The 21,449-nt window shown below is 37.8% G+C and overlaps 3 protein-coding genes and 1 long non-coding RNA gene across 14 annotated transcripts in view; 2 read left to right on the forward strand and 2 right to left on the reverse strand.

Annotated features, from left to right (window-relative positions):
* Positions 1-1,797: 1,797 nt before the first annotated feature.
* On the forward strand, positions 1,798-3,406 carry LOC135116053 (uncharacterized). The gene is made up of 3 exons (XR_010276153.1): positions 1,798-2,236; positions 2,666-2,720; positions 2,995-3,406. It is a non-coding gene; the product is annotated as an uncharacterized LOC135116053 (long non-coding RNA).
* A 157-nt stretch (positions 3,407-3,563) lies between these two features.
* On the forward strand, positions 3,564-5,486 carry LOC135096326 (myotubularin-related protein DDB_G0290005-like). Its single transcript, XM_063997751.1, has 4 exons — positions 3,564-4,115; positions 4,448-4,618; positions 4,831-5,004; positions 5,445-5,486. The coding sequence occupies exons 1-4, from the start codon at positions 3,678-3,680 to the stop codon at positions 5,484-5,486; spliced, it is 825 nt and encodes a 274-aa protein (XP_063853821.1). The 5' UTR covers positions 3,564-3,677.
* Positions 5,072-10,292, reverse strand: LOC135116023 (large ribosomal subunit protein mL46-like). Of its 3 annotated transcripts, XM_064033250.1 has the most exons (7): positions 10,072-10,292; positions 9,427-9,572; positions 8,264-8,376; positions 7,119-7,323; positions 6,465-6,607; positions 6,063-6,194; positions 5,072-5,800 (listed from the first exon to the last, which is right to left on the reverse strand). In XM_064033250.1, exons 3-7 carry the CDS (start codon positions 8,369-8,371, stop codon positions 5,642-5,644), a joined length of 747 nt encoding a protein of 248 aa, XP_063889320.1. In that variant the 5' UTR covers positions 8,372-8,376; positions 9,427-9,572; positions 10,072-10,292; the 3' UTR covers positions 5,072-5,641. The 3 variants fall into 3 exon arrangements, with proteins under 3 accessions (XP_063889320.1, XP_063889313.1, XP_063889327.1); XM_064033243.1 differs by lacking the exon at positions 9,427-9,572 and having other exon boundaries at positions 10,038-10,291; XM_064033257.1 differs by lacking the exon at positions 9,427-9,572 and having other exon boundaries at positions 10,072-10,272.
* A 5,354-nt stretch (positions 10,293-15,646) lies between these two features.
* LOC135115889 (fibrillin-2-like) overlaps positions 15,647-21,449 on the reverse strand; it is a 41,708-nt gene continuing 35,905 nt past the window's right edge. For all 9 annotated transcript variants that reach the window (XM_064033045.1, XM_064033015.1, XM_064033005.1 and 6 more), the window contains 3 exons: positions 18,409-18,551; positions 17,983-18,112; positions 15,647-16,879 (listed from right to left, as the gene is read on the reverse strand). In XM_064033045.1, coding sequence (XP_063889115.1) covers positions 16,471-16,879; positions 17,983-18,112; positions 18,409-18,551 — 682 coding nt within the window. In that variant the 3' untranslated portion in view covers positions 15,647-16,470. The remainder of the gene's footprint in view (positions 16,880-17,982; positions 18,113-18,408; positions 18,552-21,449) is intronic.

Raw genomic sequence — 21,449 nt, forward strand, 5'->3', positions numbered from 1 at the left:
TCTAGAAGAGCAGTATGAGTGGAACCCCCCCAGATATGTGAAGCATACTCCATACATGGACGGATAAGGCCCTTGTACAGAGTTAGCAGCTGGGGGGGTGAGAAAAACTGGCGGAGACGTCTCAGAACACCTAACTTCATAGAAGCTGTTTTAGCTAGAGATGAGATGTGAAGTTTCCAGTTCAGATTATAAGTAAAGGACAGACCGAGGATGTTCAGTGTAGAAGAGGGGGACAGTTGAGTGTCATTGAAGAAGAGGGGATAGCTGTCTGGAAGGTTGTGTCGAGTTGATAGATGGAGGAATTGAGTTTTTGAGGCATTGAACAATACCAAGTTTGCTCTGCCCCAATCAGAAATTTTAGAAAGATCAGAAGTCAGGCGTTCTGTGGCTTCCCTGCGTGCTATGTTTACCTCCTGAAGGGTTGGACGTCTATGAAAAGACGTGGAAAAGTGCAGGGTGGTATCAGCGTAGGAGTGGATAGGACAAGAAGTTTGGTTTAGAAGATCATTAATGAATAATAAGAAGAGAGTTGGTGACAGGACAGAACCCTGAGGAACACCACTGTTAATAGATTTAGGAGAAGAACAGTGACCGTTTACCACAGCAGCAATAGAACGGTCAGAAAGGAAACTTGAGATGAAGTTACAGAGAGAAGGATAGAAACCGTAGAAGGGTAGTTTGGAAATCAAAGCTTTGTGCCAGACTCTATCAAAAGCTTTTGATATGTCCAAGGCAACAGCAAAAGATTCACCAAAATCTCTAAAAGAGGATGACCAAGACTCAGTAAGGAAAGCCAGAAGATCACCAGTAGAGCGGCCTTGACGGAACCCATACTGGCGATCAGATAGAAGATTGTGAAGTGATAGATGTTTAAGAATCTTCCTGTTGAGGATAGACTCAAAAACTTTAGATAGGCAGGAAATTAAAGCAATAGGACGGTAGTTTGAGGGATTAGAACGGACACCCTTTTTAGGAACAGGTTGAATGTAGGCAAACTTCCAGCAAGAAAGAAAGGTAGATGTTGACAGACAGAGCTGAAAGAGTTTGACTAGGCAAGGTGCAAGCACGGAGGCACAGTTTCGGAGAACAATAGGAGGGACCCCATCAGGTCCATAAGCCTTCCGAGGGTTTAGGCCAGCGAGGGCATGGAAAACATCATTGCGAAGAATTTTAATACGTGGCATGAAGTAGTCAGAGGGTGGAGGAGAGGGAGGAACAAGCCCAGAATCGTCCAAGGTAGAGTTTCTAGCAAAGGTTTGAGCAGAGTTCAGCTTTAGAAATAGATGTGATAGTAGTGGTGCCATCTGGTTGAAGTAGAGGAGGGAAAGAAGAAGAAGCAAAGTTATTGGAGATATTTTTGGCTAGATGCCAGAAATCACGAGGGGAGTTAGATCTTGAAAGGTTTTGACATTTTCTGTTAATGAAGGAGTTTTTGGCTAGTTGGAGAACAGACTTGGCATGGTTCCGGGCAGAAAGTGTTTCTGATGAAGGTAATGCAGTTATCCTGCTTATCCACCATACTAATCATACTGAACGCGGGCTGTCTACGTATGCTGGCGAGACACCTCAGGTCATGACCAGTGAAGGCCAGGGATGAACTGGTCTATCTTTGCAGTCCGAGTAATTCGTCAAGGATGTCATTATATGGCACACTTTCAGCTTAATGATTGTAGCTAATCGGTAGCTAGACTATAACAAGCTGCAATACAAAGAATAACAGTGGCCCCTCAGTTACTCCAACTTCACCTCTTGAGTACAGAGAGAGATTTTTTCGAGCAGTGTATGTGATGCCCACCACCATGAGCTGTCTGTCGCGGGGCGCAACACCATGTGTGCTCCCTCCTCTGGACGCCCGGACGTGGGCGTGCGAGATGGCAGCGGGGCGCGCGACCATGGAGATAGAATACCTCCACGGGCGCGACACCCAGTGCGGCCCGGGGGGTCGTCGGGGGGGGGGGGGGGGGGTTGATGGCCGCGGGTCGCGACTCCTGCGCGATGTGCGCTCCCTCCTCTTGCGTGAGCGTGGGGCTGGCTGCGGGGAGTGACACCACGTGCGGTCCCTCTGTTCGCTCGGAATGTAGAAGTCACCTGTCTGGTCCTGGCAGTACTCACGTGGTGGGAAAGTGTTGGAGCGGCGCTGTCTGGCACAGCAGGCTGTAGGGAAGCAGTTGTGTCATTATATGCTGCCCAGCTCGGAGAGCAGCACTAGTGACAAAGACAACACACAAGTGTAACAGTCAGTATAGCGTCTCTCTCTCTCTCTCTCTCTCTCTCTCTCTCTCTCTCTCTCTCTCTCTCTCTCTCTCTCTCTCTCATAGGATAGGGGATATCAGAAAGAGTGGGAACGGAGGAGGAGATAGATTGAGATGGAAAGAGGGAAGGGTCGGTACAGGGAGTTAAAAGAAAAAGGGAAGGAAGTAAGGCTGTGGAAAAAGAGAGGGAGGGAAAAAAGGGAAGGAGGAAAGGAGATGTGAAAGAATGGGGAGAGTAACACATACGGAGAGGAAGAGATGGATGATGTTAGCACCTTAGCGGTAATGTGTTCGTGGATGGGTGGTTGACTGGGCGTGCCAAACCTCCCGTGATGATCTCTTCAACCCTCTCCCCCTCTACCTCTTCCGTTATTCGAACCTCCTCTCACACATTTCCACTTATGCCTTTACAGTTCCCACCGCCACCACCACAGTCCACACCTCTCCTCAGAACCACCTCGGAAAAGGGTAAGAAATAACAACAACTACTACTACTCCTACTACTATAGGTCAGAATACAACTGATTTGGTTCTTGCTAACACACAAAATAATAATTATTGAAAGAGGGAATTACTGGAGAAGAGAACTTATAATAAATGATTATAAGTGAGTTGCCGATATATTATTTAAATGAAAAAGGAAACGCTGATCAAAGTTAAGAAGTGTGCAAGATCTCTCTCTCTCTCTCTCTCTCTCTCTCAACACATATCATCATCTATATATTCATTAATTTATTTCCAGATTGGTAACGAATGTGGATTATTCGCATTACGGTGTTGATGGTGGTGGTGGTGGTGGTTCAAGCTTTACCACGACCGCCGCCGCCACCACCATCCCCTCGTCCTCTCACCGAAGTAGAACACAGGAGACTTGCATACGAACTGGAGGTCATGCTTACCGATCACCTGAAGCTGTGGAACCACCTCATGAATGCCAGCGAAGAACGAAAACAAGAACAAGAACAAAAAGAAGAGCGAATTAGAAACGAAACACAGAAAGAAAAGATAAACGAAATAATAAGAGGGCATGAAATTGGTGCAGAAGTAAATTCTTATTATGCTAAACCGAGTGAAATGGAAGAGAGGGAGGGGCGAGTTAAAAACGAAAAAGAAGAGGAGAAAGCAGCGAAAGTAGTGATGAATAAAATAGTAAACGTACATACAAATAACATCATAACTAATCATACAAAACTTAATGAAACTCGAAAAACAATAGGAATTTTGCCTTACGAGTATGGTGGGCGCCATGAGGAACAAGTACCGACAAGGAAAAATGAAGAAGGTACTGACCGAAGAGTGAGATACGTGGGATCAGCAGTGGGACGAGAAGTGAAGAGAGAAATCCAACACTCAGATAGAAATGCAAGACCAGTGAGAGAAGAGAGAAAAGATGAGAAAAGAGGGACGCAAAGAACTGAGAGGAATATGGGTAGGATAGAAGAAAAAACAGATGAAAGAAGAGAGGCAAGGAGAATGGCGAGAAAAGAGATGAGAGAAATACAAAAGAGGGCAGGAAAGGTTGGAAGATCATTGATAGGGGAAGAGGAAAGAGAGATGCCGAAAAATACAGTGAAGAAGATAGCGGCATTTGGGATTAAAAGGAGAGGAGAGAGAGCAGCCAGTCCAGTTGTCTACATGCCTGGGAGAGTGAGTGAAAGGGTGAGGGAGTGCGCACTCATCCATGGACTTCTAGGAGGCTTCAACACCTTTAACTTCCTCAGCTTTGCCACGGGTCTGGTCACTTTTATCCTTAACGTCAACAACAACATCAATAACAACAATGACAACAATAACGTCAACGCTAACAACGACATCAACAACAATAATGTTAATGCCAATCTCAACACACAGAACGCCAACCAGGTGAGTCAGGTTTAATTAATATTATTTTGATTACCTGTTTATATATATATATATATATATATATATATATATATATATATATATATATATATATATATATATATATATATATATATATATATATATATATATATATATATATATATATTAATTACTATTTACACACACACTCCTTTTCGCTTCCTATTCCACCATATCCCGTTCCTTTTTTCCCACCTTCCATCTCATCTCTCCATTTTTTGGCCTTGTTCCAGTTTACTTTCACATTAGATCCTACTTCCTGTGGATCTCCCCTTTTCCCCGGTTCTGTTTATCACACTTTCTTTTCCTAGGTGGTAGTCTTTCCCCCGGGCAGGCGGCGGCGTTCCGTAGCCGACATACTTATGGCAGCAGCAGACGTGCAAGAAGAGGGTGCTAACGGACTGCACAGAGGAATGGGTGGAGTATGTGGTTTGTATGGAGGCGTAAGGAGGATTGTACAAGAAACGGAGACACTAATGAAGGTGCGTTGAGTGGTGTAGTAGTGGTGGCAGTAATTGCTGTATTCCCATCTATTTATATGGCTGTTTTTCCATATATCAGTGATTTTTTTTCCTTACCAATTTTTTCCTTCACCTTTTCCTCCTCCTCCACTCTTATTTGTATATCTTGTTTCAACTACACCATTGTTTTACATATTCTTGTAGCTGCACTTACCACTCTTATCATCTTATAGGTAAGCAGCGAGCGTGCAGGAGGCACTTCAAGGAGCACCAAACCTCAATTTCTGCCATACACTGCCCCTCAACATTTCTTGCATCCTAAACAGCCCCATAAGAAATGGGAGAGGCAATGTAAACTTAAGATGTGTATTCTCAAAAGTTTCAGCATCCCACCTCGACCACTTTCAGTAAGCTTTAGTGAAAGTTATTTAAGTCACAATATGATTTAAGTCACTGTAGTAATAAAAGGAGATAAGGGATGACAGCTTTTATGCAATGGAGGTGTAGAGGGTCATGTTTTTTTTTTTTAAGATAGTGTAAAACATTCTTTGCCATCTTCTATTGGTTACTATGAAGAGATGGCTCTTGGGTATTATGAAAACAGAAGATTCACTACTAAAACAGTTAAAAGAGGCAAATAAACAATACATGAAATACAGTTTAAACTTGGTACTTGTATCATCACTGATACCGTTTTCCACTCTCTGAAGCCAAAGGTGCTAACACTAATAATTTGCTGCCTATACATACATTTTCATATCACATTCAAATCAAGCATTTTGTCAAGGAACAGTTGAAGGTGTACTTCAACTGTTCCTTGACAAAATGCTTGATTCTATTCTTCCAGATCAGTTCTTCCACTCTGATTCAACTCTTGCTTCACTGCTGAGACTAAAGGCAGTCTCCCTAAGAAAAAGGTGGTTGATGAAAATAACTTTTGGCTTAAACATATGAGTTATTTGGGCTGACTGCACTATTTACAAGACTTCTGCATTTGCTAAATTAAGCAAATATGTTACAAATGCTAAAAAACTAAACTGTCTTCTATCTATCAGAAACCAAAAATTTTGAAATGGACTTGGCATAAGACTGTTTGAACCTGGTATCTAATTCATCCTGTGTTAGCCACTGGTGATCAACAATGTTTGTTCCAGGTGTAATGGGCCCATCTTTGTTCCTCACTTGACATTTGTAAAAGAAGACCTGAAAAAAAAAAAAAAAAAAAACAATTATAGCTAAAGACACAAGTTTATAAATTAAAAGAATAATCTTTTCTGCACCACAGGTAGTTTGGACCACACTGTCATCATTGTCATGGACAAAGGGGCTACCATATCCCTAAACCAACTATATTATTTATAAATTAATAAACCTATAGTTCTATGGCATGTCATATATTAAAAGCATTTATTACTTGTAACAAGAAACAGATTTCAAGATAATGGAAGGCAGAACAGTTACAAACCTTAGCCCCAATGAAACCTTCCTTGCGAACTGTTTTGGGATACTTGTACTTATAAAACCCACAAGGGGCATTGCCCAAAAATTTCACCTTCAGGTCATTTCCACATGTCTCTTGAACTAATCGCTCACAAGTCTGAAAGCAAATTACATTATTCACTGCATGTAAAAATTTGGCTGAATAATATAAAAAATTGTCTTGGGGGGGGAAAAAACTATGCCAATATATATATATATATATATATATATATATATATATATATATATATATATATATATATATATATATATATATATATATATATATTTTTTTTTTTTTTTTTTTTTTTTTATTAATTTTTTTTTTCCCCCCTCAAAAATTACTGTTGATTTCTATTAACAAATGAACAATATAGCAATAGTTCACCTGTCTAAGTGTCTCTCCAGGCTGCCAAGGTGTATGTGGAAAGACCCATTCCTCACTGGTACCAAGCTTCTGCTTCACCACAAGAACCAAAGACCTTTCAAGGGCACGATTGATGCTTTTCACATCCTTCACTTCAGGATTCACTGAAAATATTTCCCACTTACTATGGCTCATGATCTAATTCTCAGCTAGTGGAAAATTATGGCTAAATCTATGTAATAAAACATGAATTTGTATGCATGAAAAATACATAATGACTGATTAATTGTAAATTTTCTGTTCATAAAAGTGAAACAAGTGGTATTGAGAGAAACATTTTAAATGATCAGCATACATGAATATACAATTAAAATATGGTAAATGATTAGCATACATAAATGTACAATTAAAATAAAGATGTTCATGAACATATTGGGAAACTTAAAAATATAACTGAAGGAAGTGATGACAAAATGTAACAAAAGATTGGAGGGAGGATTAAAAAGAGAGAAAAAAATTGTTCAGGAGCACTGGACAAAAAAATCATGGGAACATGAAGCAGGAAAATAGAAATTGATAAGATGCACATAAATGTAAAACAAGTAAATGTGGCAATCAAAGTAGTGGAATAAACAGAGGAGATATGGGCTCCCATGCTGGAATTTTCTGTTTTACCTTTATCAAGATGAGTAGTTTTAAAAGATTTGAGCTCTTCCAAACACGAATCCTCAAATTCTATGGCAGTTTGTTTAGAAGCTTCCTCAAGATCAAGTTCATCAGCCTCCCCAGTCTTCATAATTTCCAAATTGATTCTATCTTGCTCTGCTCTAATTTCATGGTCACTTTTCAGGGAATTCTCTTCCTCTATTGCAGTAATCATCTGAAGTAATCAGAAAAACAGACTACCTTTAAAAGGAAAGCAATATAAATGTGACAATGATCTGGTTTCTAGTCAGTTAAAATATTTTATTCTATTCATCCTCCAAAACATAGCTACATATTCTTCAACAAAATTATTTATTCAAATAACTTTTAAGATATGGAAATAAAATCTTCTAAAATCAAGGAAAAAAAAAGGAAAGGGCATGGGGGTGTAATTGCAAACTGACTGTGGCTTTACAAGTTTGGACATAGTGATAGAATAGTCAAAGTTGATTAAAATCCACTATGGTCTTGACAATCATCTCAGTCCAGTCTGAAACATGTCAAAACTACATGTTTACCTTGAGCATCCATGTCAAGGGTTCAATCCCAAGCAATGGCCACTTTCATGACATTCATCCCACCATCAGCTCTATTGTTCAGTGTTTCCAAGATGCTCCAAGGCTGGGCATAACAAGGAGCAGACAGAATAGTTCAACAGTTGCTTAAGGCTACTCTTCAGGTTGTGTTGTATTAGTGGTGCTCTTTTGTCATGGCAAAGGAATATTACAAAAACAATATGTAAAAGTATAAGAAATATGTATACCTAAGCATGCCACAAATTGTTGATCTCAGTAAGGATAAAGTATTAGAATGATGAATGGAGTGATGAAATGCAAAAGTACATGATGAATGAAATTATGAAATGCAAAATTACATACATCATTAAGGACCACATTCTGAAACACCTCTGCATCACTCTAGTTGAAGCTACACTATTTTTGAGGATGTTTGTATAATTCTAATGACAGCTTAACAAGATTTCTACTCTATAAACCAGAGAAACACTCTTGAGAATCTGGCTAATCAACTCCATGGCCTCTGAAAATAGTTGTGGCGAGAGAATGAAACGTTTCTGAATGCATCATTAAGAATCCAGACAATGCCGAACCTCCTACCTCAGAGTACTGCTGCTCTAAGGGTGTCATGGGGGGACACACTACTGGTGGACGAGTGATACATGCTGATCCAACAATCTGCCATTTTCCTGCTGCTACACTGCTCATTGATCCTGGGGGAAATTACATGTAAAATCAACCTTAATTACCAAACATTACATTATTGTTACATAGTTAAGGATAGTTGCTCTGCTGGATTAAATGTCTCACAGGATTATAAGTTAGAGTATGTCTGGATAAGGTTTTGTTTGGTTAGCTTAAGTTATCCTCATTATTGTTATGCTACTTTAAGAGAGAGAGAGAGAGAGAGAGAGAGAGAGAGAGAGAGAGAGAGAGAGAGAGAGAGAGAGAGAGAGAGAGAGAGAGAGAGAGAGAGAGAGAGAGAGAGAGAGAGAGAGAGAATTGTCACTGTAAAGAAATTATTAAAATATGTTTCCATAATCCCAGAGATATGTCTTAATCAAGTTAAAAACAAGTGTTCAGTTTTGTGCCTTCAGATCTGGTGCCCCAAGATCATACAACAGCCTTGCACCTGACTTGCAAAGAATTGTTAACATAAAAACTAATTTAGGACAAACGTGAAGACTTACTTATCCTCAGAATATTCTGATTTGAAAGACTTTACTGTTATTAAGGCATATAGGGTGTGGTAATTCACCTGATGGATAATTATACAAATTGATGATAGAAAAGGTTAACGTTTATAATAGGTCCTTCGTACTTTGCCATTTAACACTGACATGATGATATAGTATACTCACTGTGGTGTACGTCTATAAGTTTCAAAGACTTCCTATAGTTAACTCACAAATCTGCAGTAAAAACAGAGGTGCCACAAATTGTGTGCACAGTACAGCTCTTTTCACACACTGAGCCCCTGAACACTTCCTATACACCTCAGAAAGTAGTTCATATGTGAGTGAAATATATATAAAAAAAAAAAAAAATTTGTCCATACATAAGATCAGCTTGTTCGGTGTATCAAAACTATTGAACATTTTATTATGAGGCACATTTTATTTGCAAGATATATAGAGGAAACTACGAGGGTATTATTCCACACTGCCCAGTGCATGAGGATGTCACGGCACCATCATGCTAGTTTGACTCCAGCTGTCACTATGGAAAGTTTGCAAGATTGTGATCTACATTTGTTGCTATACCTTTCAAAATGGCAGCTTTTATCTTCACATTCTTGAAGTTTGGCACTATTTCCTCTTTTGGTAGGTGTTAATGTATATTATTTCTTGGTATGTGATGATTTCAGATGCCAGCCATGAGGAATAGCGTGTGACTGCCACAATTCATACTGGTTGGAGTTAGGTAATGGTTAGGTTAGATTAGGTTAGGTAATCTTCAGTTAGGTTAAGTAATGCTTGATTAAGTTAGTGTCGTTAAGGGGGGAGGGGATGGGCGAAGCCCCACAGTTGCGTTAGAAATTTCTCGATTTGTCAGATTGTCAAAGCATGGCATCTCAACCTTAGACTTTTAATGAATGTCCAAATTTACCCTAGTTTGGCTCTCCATGCCCCTCCACCCTCCAAATCCCAGATTACCTACAGGTACCCCAAGCATGTTGGGGGAAAGGGAGAGAGTTATGTAAGAAGGAATTATTGTAAATTTTTACCATATAAAATAAGACACAAGGGTCCTGTAGAGTGTTTCGGTGCAGTGGGACCAGACCAATAAATACAAGTAACAAGAACTAACAAGCATGGTGCGGTGGAATGATTGGTAAGGGAGCAGGCAACAACACACCGGCACCTGCACCTACCACCGCCTCTGCTCAGGTGTTCACATGTTCTCACTTGGTGTAATATGGTGCGCTGCCGCCTGAAGGGCACGAGCTGATCCACGTAATACGAAAGCCATTGCAGCAAGTAGGTCCTGGTGGCTGCCTGTGCCTGCCTTACATTGCACCTCACCACTGCGCTGTTTGTTGTGTTGAGTTCTGGGTCTTGGTCTGGGTGTACCACACCTCCATTCTAGACTAGTTGAAGCTTCACGGGTTTCCAAGCTTTTTTTTTTTTTTCCGGTTCTAGTGACGTACTAGCAAAATTTTTACATAATCAAAAGGAAGAACCTGGCTAATCAGCTTTATAGCCTTTAAAAATAGTGGAGGTACGGTGCAGAAGTGTTTTGGAATATGGGACAGGACAATACACAAATTGTGATTAATAAGAGAAAATACATGGAAAGAGAAAGAAGAAAACAGAAGACCCAGACCAAAGACTATATAAAGACAGTGAGAAGGAACAAGTAAATTTACGGGTGCATTTTCGAGTAATCCCAGAAATAGAAGAAAAAAAAATAAAAAATAAAATATATATATATATATATATATATATATATATATATATATATATATATATATATATATATATATATATATATATATATATATATATATATTTAGAGGTATCTCGGACATAATTTGATATGTACTTCGTTTTCAAGGAATTATTTAAAACGCTTCTCGTCATTTAATGGCCTGTTCACAACAGGAAATATTGTTTGGAAAGAGTCTGCAAACATTTTGGAAACAGTTTCAAAACATTTGAGAAACCGTGCCAGACCTCACCAGTAGTCAGAATGGCTATTGCCTACCGTATATGACATCCACCCATCCATCCATCTATTTATCCCTCAGTCCATCTAACCACTCACCCATCCATCCTTCCATCTATCCATTCATTCACCCATCCACCCATCCATCCATCTGTCCATTCATTCATCCATCCACCCATCCTTCTATTCACTCACATCCATCCTTCCATCCATCCACCTATCCACTCATGCATCCATCCTTCCATCTATTCACCCATCCGTCCATTCATTCATCCATCCATCCACCCTTTTATCCACCCACACATCCACCCATCCTTCCATCTATCCATCCATCAACCTATCCATTCATCCATCTATCTACTCATCTATTCATTCATCTGCTCATCCATTTATTCATCCATCCATCCACTCATTCATCCATCCATGAAAATTGTTTCCAAATTGAGAAACTGTTTAGAAACTATTTGGAAACAGCTTGGAAACAGTTTGCAAACATTGTTTCCAAACATTGTTTCCTGGTATGTGTGAACCAAACTCGTCTTCCCACAAAGATAACACTGGTAGCTCCATAAATTGAATTTATACAAGCCATTCATATCAGATTTTGTAATACAGAAGGGAATTCTAACTGATTAAACTTTTTTTTTTTTTATGTGTGTGTATTTACCTAGTTGTGTTTTACAGGAAAAGAGCTATGCTCGCGCTGTCCTGTCTCCATATCTATAAGCATCCAGCTTAACTTTAAATTCATGAATATTTGTTGCTTGTACCACTGTTTCATCTAAGTTGTTCCATATTTCTATGTTTCTATTTGGGAAACCATATTTCTTGATATCTCTTCTACTTGCTGTTTTCCTCAATTTCACTCCATGTCCTCTTGTATCTCTTGAGTCCCACACAAATAAGTCTTGTGTGTGTGTGTGTGTGTGTGTGTGTGTGTGTGTGTGTGTGTGTGTGTGCGTGCAATTATGGGAAAAAAATACAATACAGAATTTCATCACAGTGACACCCAAGCTCATTCATTAACAGTTGCTGGGTCTTAGACCTGTAAGCAGGATACAAAATTTTCCAGCAAAATCCAATTAGAATAAATCTTCATTATTAGCCTGGATTCACTAAGAACTTACAAACTTCGCAAAGCACTGAGAGAGAGAGAGAGAGAGAGAGAGAGAGAGAGAGAGCTAGTGTGTGATTACTGTGGCTGGCAAAGATACCTAGCTGATCAATGTCAAAAATACCTGACAGAGGAAAGGAAAATGCTAGAGTGCAATAGCTGTGCTGCCTATCCTCTTTAATGTGATGGTTGATTGCCTTTAGACCTTTGGATGAATGGTGTATAACTTTAGGACAATGGAAGATAAGTTTTGAGATAGGTAATTGCAAATTATTGATCTGGATAAAAAAAAAAACACTGAAAGTTCTGCAAGAACCTTATGAAAACCCTTGCCTGTGGAGAGAAAGTGTGTATGAACTGGCTGGAAAAATGCAAAACCTTCCAAATCAGAAATGTGCAGTGACAGCAAGCTAATAAAGAAGAAAAAAAATAAATAAAAACAAATATTGAGTTAAAACTGTTGATATGTATTTCAACATAAAAAAAAAAACACCATTCAACATCAGCAAAACAAAATTGGTAATCATCATGATCATACTACAATATACATATTTATCATCACATGAATAATTTTCTGTAGTAGGGGGATAGCTTGGTGACATGCCTGGCTGGAAGAATACTCTTACTATGTTCCCTGTATATGATAAAAGGGTACTTAAAGGGTGCAAATGAATCTTGGCCACCACCCTCTATGGATGAACTCAGCTTAGTGTATAGATATTTGATAAAACATTCTGAGGATAATGTAGGCTAATCCCTCATCAACCAGATGAATAAATATATATATATATATATATATATATATATATATATATATATATATATATATATATATATATATATATATATATATAATTACAAAATCAAATACACAGTCAATTTGATCTATTCTAAGAAGTTATGAATTCATAAAGTGTTTGTAGGCAAGATGCAGATTTTACCTGTAATTTCCTGGAACTAGTAATAAATACTTTATGATTTATAAACTTCTATGACTAGTCATAGAGTTGCCTGGGATGGTATGAATGAATGGGTTTAAAATATCAAAGCAGCACTTGTGACAAACCACAATGGTTGTGTGAATTTTGGCATGGCTGTCCCATAGGGATTACTGAGACTGAATACATTATTTCAACAATATCTATTAACAGTAGAGAGAACTTACTTCACTCTTTTGACATGATCTATAATTGCACTGTCTCCATAAGAATAAAACAGAATGAGCTTTCTTTATTATTCATCTTTCTAGTAATGTATTTTCTAAAAGGTGTAGACAGAGACATCAATGTCAATATAGGCAAGATTTCTGCTTACAGCTCTTCTGAGAGGACCCACAGCCTCCATCTGTAGCAGCAGCAGGAAGGAGTCAGGACCCACCACGGGTTGTATGAGACGCAACTGTCCTATCCCAAAGGGCACAAAAATAGAACTTCAGTTACTCAAAGATTACATGTAGATGGAGATCCTTAACTTACTAAGCACCTACATCTACATCTTCATTTGAAATTACCATCCCCATTAATGGTCTTATGAACAAGCATCAGATATAGATAATGATATAGATATTAGATAGATTGATAAAGAGACTAAGAGAAAAGGAACTATATACTAGCACCAGCTAAATATAAATACAGATATATGAATACACAGATGTAACTCAAGCTCAGTATACTACAACTTCTACTGATTCTCTCATTCACTACTACAGTGCTACATCACTTTCTGTCTTCTATTATTTCTGTGATTACTGGTCCTCTGAACATATTAATTGCATGCTTCTCCTCTTGTGGCTTCACCGCACTAGGTTTTCTACTTATTTTTACTTGTATTCTGTCCAATTTACTAATGCAAGAGCTAACAAGCATCTTTACTCTTTCATCCCTTTTACTGGTAAACTTTGGAACTCTTCTGTATTCTTCTTTATTTCCTCTAGCTATGACTTGAACTGTCTGAAAGTAGGAAAATCAAGACACCTCAAGAAATAAATTGCCTTTTCCTCTCAGTTTTCTGCTAGTTCTTTCTTAGGAATGGCATCATGAGCAAGACCTCTCTCTCTCTCTCTCTCTCTCTCTCTCTCTCTCTCTCTCTCTCTCTCTCTCTCTCTCTCTCTCTCTCTCTCTCTCTCTCTCTCTCTCTCTCTCTCTCAACTGCCTTCCATGGTACATAAAAAAAATAGTAAACACATACACAGAATAAAGCACATTTCATCAATAACATTTATTAATCTTCTTGGACACATTGGCTCATATCTCACTTTGCATTTCCAGAATGATGGTACTAACCAAACCTATGAATCCTCTGCACATCAAAGCAATTCCTTGTGTTTCCACTCAGGATGTGGTAGTTGGTCCTCACTGTCCAGCCAGTCCTTCCACTAACAAAGTGTAGTGTTGTCAGAGGCTGAATTGAAGAAATACACAAACTTGCTTAATGCATTTTCACACTGCACTTTGATCTATGCCAAAAGGACATGAAGAGCAGGGAATGAGTAACTTAACAGGGGGGATGATGTGCAGCATTCCTCCATTCAACTTGAAACAGAAGACTAAAAGACTACCTGGAAAAGCATTGATCCCTCTAATTATGTACCTGCTGCTTATACAAGAATTTATGAGGCATCCCTAAGGTAGACTTTTTGAGAAAAATCTACATTACTCAACGTTGAATTTTTTTTTTTTTGTTTGGTTTTACATATGCCTCCTAACAAATTACTTTGATTTGGAACCATTACCCTGAGTGACGGCCTTCCTACCCTCGGACCATGGCCAGGATTCAAAACCATACACCTGAGCAGCCCTAAGTCTTCAATATAAAGTAATATTCATTATTTTAGTTAAGATCATGAGCAACCAAAAATGGGAAGAAAAGCAGAAAGCAGTGTTACTTTTGGACTTACCATAGGTTCTAGGAGATGGGTGATGGTAGGAAGGGCATAAGAAGAATAGATGACAGTGTGGGTATTGTTGGTGATGCAGGCATGGTCTCCTGAAGCACACCATTTCTTACACACTACAGTTCCTTCTCTCACTGGTGCACTGAGAGTAAAACAGTTAAAATTATGAATATTCCAAGCATAAGAAAATAATAATGATAACCATTTAAAGAAAATTTAAACATGTGGCTCAAAAACAGTCCCAAACCATAATTGTTCAAAATGCTTTAGCAACATAATTTCCTTAATGTAGTATTATTTTAATCAACATTCAGAAAGTAATATTTAATTCATTTACAAATCAGAGATATGCTAACATGATTATTTTCTGAAGATATAAAACTGCTTTACTTACCATACGCGTACATAGCTAAGCAAAACCTTGTTGAAAAAATTCTTGCATCTGGTAAAATTTTATTAAACACTGCTGTTTGAAAAAATGACCAAATCTAATATTCTTCCCCAGGATGCCACAATGTAACAGAATGGGGATGCAAAGGAACCATGGCAGTGGTGGATTTTTTGGTGTAAGTACAATCATTTGATTATATGAAAAAAAATTGTTGGCAGATGTGATAAGATGGTGCTGTGATGATACAACAGACTTTGGTGCTCTACAAGATATATAAATTAGAGCAAGAGTGTAATTAAAACATATTGACATAAAAAATTGAAGAAGTAACATGGGATTTCCAAGCAGAAAATATATGGAGAAAATTCTGCAAACCATGAGCTCCAGCACATATGGATTAAATGGAAACAAATTCATATATTCCATGCCTGGTGATTTTTAATCTTTAAGCATGTTAAATTATTTGAAAGTAAATCAGTACAACTATACTGCAATAGATACAGTTGATAAACAAGTTCAATGGGCCTGAAGTAGTTAAAATTAAAACTTGGAAAAAAAAAAATCCCAGTTTTTCTGTAGTGTTATGCCAAAAACTAAATTGGTAATCTTGAGGAAATATATTTTATTCTCTAATGTTAACATTTTCAAATAATTCAAAGTAAAACAGGAAGAAAAAAATAATGGAACAAAACAAATGAATAATAAATTGTTGATTGATAAAGTTGATAAAGTCAATTCAAAATTAAGATAAAAGCTACTGAAATGAAGTTACACATGATTATGTACAGCCCTGTGAAATGCACGCATATTTTAGTAACTAACAGTACATGTAAAAGCTGAGTAACTTTCACAATTACAGAGATCCTCATGATACTTTCCAGTCTCTAAAATTACCCAGTATATCAAGGCAGTAACAAAGACTGTAAGGACGCAATACTACTAACTCTTGTTAGGACACTACAACACATTGTACATTGCTAAATTTGGAAAACATAAAATTCATGCACTTGCCTGTACATGAGTATATTAAATTAATGTCACTAACACTTAGAATTATTGATTATTGAATTATACAATATTATAAAAAAGAGCAAAACACCTCTCTCTATAAAAATCAAAAGTTTTTAAAATTTGTCTAAAATTAATTTCCTACACAATTTTCAATTGACTTACAATCCCAATCCTAACTGTGCTAGGACTGGGATCTAATCCTATATCAACACAGCAAAGGAATCTCCACCTCAGAAAGTGTATTCTGATACATAAAGCAAGAGCTTGGCTACAGCTGACCCACTGTATCGACCTTGTTGATAAAGTTTCATATTTAAAGACAATTGAATTTCCTGTGGCCCAATTATAGATTTTACCAAGGATATGACAGCCTGGTTATAGGCTGTACGTTTGAGCCTAAAATAGTCCCTTGTAACTGGCTGAACTTCTGGTGAGGTCTCTACATATTCAAGCTCCAGCTCAAACTGAACAGTGGTGGTGGACCAGAGGGGGCCCCTCATGGTAAAGATATTAACTTCACCTACTGAGGGCAGGGTCAAGTTGCTGACCAAAGGTAAGTAGTTGTAGGAGTAACTTAGTGGCTTGAGCCTGCAGGCGTCATCACCCAGTTGGCAGTGTGATGCCAGTCTCTCGCAGCGGCTGTAATAAGCATGAGAAATCTGCACTCACCCACACAGCCCACTCCTAACAGTCTTCAGCAAGTGTTTACATCTTATCTACTTTAACTACAGGCTAACCTCAACAAATTAATTTTATTAACAGATTATTCAGTATGCAGTTTTGTTTCTGTGCCATGCTTTTTACTTATATAATTTGGTCATATTCCAGAGATAATTGTAAATATAAAACAACCAATGCCATTACACACAGGGAATTACTGCAGATTTCTCATAAAGTTAGCAGAAGTGGCAATGGCGGATAGTTTCATTTACAGAAAAAAAAAAAAGCTACCAAGCACAGTAATATATAGGGTGAGAAGTTACATAAAGCAAAGAATGAGAAGCAAGTTGAATGTTCATGTTATGCACCAAAATCTTGAAGTAACAAAGTTTCATCAAAGCAACAATTTCTTGGTGTTCATTTACTTCAATTTCTACTGTATAAATTATAAATCTTTTGCCTTTTTAGCTAACTGATTCAGATTTCTCTTTAATAAACTAAGAAATTAAAATTTGCTTATTATTACAGTTAAGGCCACTGTACCAAGCTCAATTCTTATAAAAGTGGAAGTAGTAATATTAGTAGTAGTAATAATAATAATAATAATAATAATAATAATAATAATAATAATAATAATAATAAAAGCAGAGTAATTCCTGACATCTATCATCCATCATCTCTCCAAAATTAAGATTCAGCAGGACTCAACAACACAATGTTACCTCAGTATTAGACAAGTATTTACCTGTTACAAGTATGCATAATATAAACACAAAATTTAGCCAATGATGTCAATATGATGTAAAAAAAAATTATAACGTAAGTTGGCTTGACTTGGACATGATGGCACATCTTAAAATTACAAAACTGCCAAATATCTAATTTAATATTAAAACCTATCTGTATGGAAGCAGGTAAAACTGATACCATTTTCTATCTAAAAGAAACTTGCTACAAAGCACTCTCTCAAAAACCTGATAAACCAGGAGAAAAAACTACCATGAGAGAGTTTATGGCAGGTGATGTATTTATCATGAATGAATGATACTATGATATAAAATTTAGCATGCTGTCACACTTACTTTTTGTGACGCGAGTCTCGAACATAGTTGTCAGGACAGGTGATGGTGTTACACTTGTATCCTCCTTGAGTATTGACACACTGCTCACCTATACCACGACACACATTGCTTGTTTCACACTCATTGATGTCTGGGGAGAAAAGTCTGGTTCATCATGCTTTCATCCTTTCCATTTTAATTTCATATGCATAGCTAACACAATTCTAGTGTTTCTTCCTATCTGACTTGTATTACACATATATGAGCATCCAGATACATGTAATGATGTCTCTCACAACCAATATACAAAAGAATGTACAAAAAAAATTGGGAATATTAATGTTAATGGAATATTTCTTATATATATAAAGAACCTTTGAGCAACTAGTTTACATAGGTTCAATTCAGAAAATATAAAATACTCAAAACATCAATTTATATTGTCACCTTTACAAGTGCGACCATCAGCAGCTAAGGTGTAGCCATCCGGACAGGTGCACTTAAAAGAGCCGGGAACATTAACACACAAGCCAATACACAAGTGGCCACGATTCCGGGCATTTTCACACTCATCAACATCACTGCAGGTCCTGCAAGAAAATATATAATTAGTTGTGTTATACGGTGAAGCAAGACAGTATATTCTATCTTTATGCAAAGTAAAAGACCCTAATGCTGAAGAAAAAGTAGGGGAAGATAAAGAAGTACAGGAGGAAGGGAAGGAGAGAAAGGAACTAAGACCAACAACCCAGTGTGTTTTGACAGTTGATTTACTTGGCTGGGACATGCAGGGAAGAAGCTATGCTCATGCTGTCCCATCTCCACATCAACTAGTATCTGTTTTTTTCTTAGTCATGAATACTTTTTGCATGGACCAATCTCTCATCCAGAGTACTCCATGCTTCTATGCTTCTGTGGAGAAAGCTGTGCTTCTTCATGTCTCTCCTACAAGTGGTCCTCTTCAGCTCTTCTGTGTTCCCTTAAGCCCATTTTGTTTTAAACACACAGACCCTCTCTAGTTGTCTCACACTTTTCACCACTCTAAACACTACAATCAAGTTTCTTCTCTCTCCCTTCCCATTGCCAAGACTGGGAACCACAGCCATGACAATATCTCTTCATTACATAGATCTCTCAAATTAGGTATCTTTTGGTTGCTGGTGTCAGTACTTCTTCCATCTACATTCTACACTTTTCTTATGAGGTTATGCTATCACTTTATGCAATAGCCTACATAACTTTATGTGTATTTGTGTACAATGTGTATGATAGTTTTTTCCCCACTTTCTCTTTGTAAGCTGCTTCTGGCTTGTGGCAGTGCCCCAGGATCAGCAACACACAGTCTCTTGAATGAGCTACATGCTATCTTGCACTCTCAACCTTCTCCTCATTAATATAGAGTGTACTTCCCTCCCTGGAATATTCAGAGAGAGAGAAAAAGAGACAATAAAATAATAGATAATGATAGAAGGGGCCACCATATTTTTGACTTGCTACAAGCTTTTTGAAATGCACAGCAGAACATAATAGTGACAGGAATGGCAAAGCTCCCTAAATTATCTCGAAGCCTGGTGATCATTACAGTCTTGATGTCTAAAACACTTCATGTGTCTGTGCCAATGGTTTCACCCCTGACCAGGTACTATTCAGAAAGCTCTAACCTCTTATAAGCATGAGTGATAAAAATGCAAGTGTGTGTGTGTCAGTCTTTTTTTGCCCAAGGATTAACACCTTCCTATGCTGTCAAAATAATTCTCCAGTATTTTTTTTTTTCATGCATTTCTTATACTAGGTTAAAGTTTTCCTAACAGTACCTCTTATAGCTAAAAATATATTTTCAGTATCTCAGTGTTTCTAAGATGCTCTAGAGATAGGGAGATCATGCGAGCTTGATTTATTGGTACATAAGTTAAATTACATAATCAGAGATATCATGACTTCTAGTTCATACCTGCCTTCACTCACCCCCTAAAAGAATATACAGTCATGTGCCTGGCAGCACGACAGGATTCTACCCAAGGATGCCACTGTTTCATAATGTATGCTATTATTTCAATAGTCATTGACTCTGATATGTGTTTTCCTCATATTATTTGGCCCCAAGTATAGTATCTTGGTCTTTTCTGCAAGAGCTGGTTGTTTTAATGAGTGTAACAGGGCTCTCTATGGGAATTTCTTATATTATCTTTTAAATGTTGTAGTTTTTCTCAGCAAAAGGTATATGATTAGCATTATTGTTACTGCCAAGAGAGAGAGAGAGAGAGAGAGAGAGAGAGAGAGAGAGAGAGAGAGAGAGAGAGAGAGAGAGAGAGAGAGAGAGAGAGAGAGAGAGAGAGAGAGAGAGAGAGAGAGATAGAGAGAGAGAGAGAGGGTTGAGGATAGTAGTGGATGGGATAGGAAGATGATATTGTGCTGACCTGGTAAAGTCACTTTGGCCGAGGTTAATGGAGGTCAGTTAGTGGATTCAGAGACGCCACTCAAGAAACATGTGTATGGTCCTCTCGGCTCAGCCCTAGGGTGGAAACCTTTATGCTGTGTCAGTGAGCAGATGTTGTGAACAGTCTGTATTGATGAGCAGATGTTGTGAACAGACTTCCTGCATTGAGAGTGATCCTACCTACAGGAGTTTAAGGACCTGTCAACACATGAGTGTCTTGACTAAAAGATACTCAGTATAATATATTTGTCCTATCTTATGTAATTGTGTGCAGAAGCATAACTCTGTAGCTATATTTTTCTATAAGGCTGAGACTGGGTGTTATCAATGTATCTTATGTCTTTATGAGAACTTATTCCCATTCCCAGGTTTTGACTGATTTTGATTCTGATGCCAACTGAATGAATACATCGAGTCAGCATGAAATGGGTCTTATTATTCTATTTTATCACACCAAGAAAGGGGCAATAATAATTATCATATACTCCAGATAATGAAAACTTCATTGAAGTACAGCCTCCACTCATAAAGAAGATAAAATAAAAATTCATAACTAGTTACTTTGAACACTTTGTTTACATTCCCAAGAGATGACACTATGGACACCTGGCAGCTGAGACCTTGAACTACAAGTTGTGATATCTCCAAATGGTACATAAGTCTAGGTTCTTTACTACTCCTGCTGCATTTTGTCAATCAGAAATTGAGGATTCCTAGATTTTTTCATGTTTAGATAACCAAAGACCCATTCCATTACCACTGGTGAAAAATTCATGATAACACTTCAATTAAGATTGCACTAAACCCCACCTAAGCAGGAGCCAAATATCTCAGATACTGGATAAGTCAGACACTTTTGTGCCCTCAGATAAGTCTCAGATATCTTAAATTGTCAACCAAGATATGCAGGGGAAGTTGGACACTCATGCTGGGCTCGTATTCTGCATAGAGCTTATGGTTGACCCTAGCTAACTGTCATAGCTTTCAGAATTTATGACCATCAGTCTTATGGCCATCAGAAGTTGTTGATCATATCTCAGTCACTGTTTGT

The sequence above is a fragment of the Scylla paramamosain genome, chromosome 3 (genome assembly GCF_035594125.1).
Source record: "Scylla paramamosain isolate STU-SP2022 chromosome 3, ASM3559412v1, whole genome shotgun sequence".
In the NCBI taxonomy this organism is placed as follows: domain Eukaryota; kingdom Metazoa; phylum Arthropoda; class Malacostraca; order Decapoda; family Portunidae; genus Scylla; species Scylla paramamosain.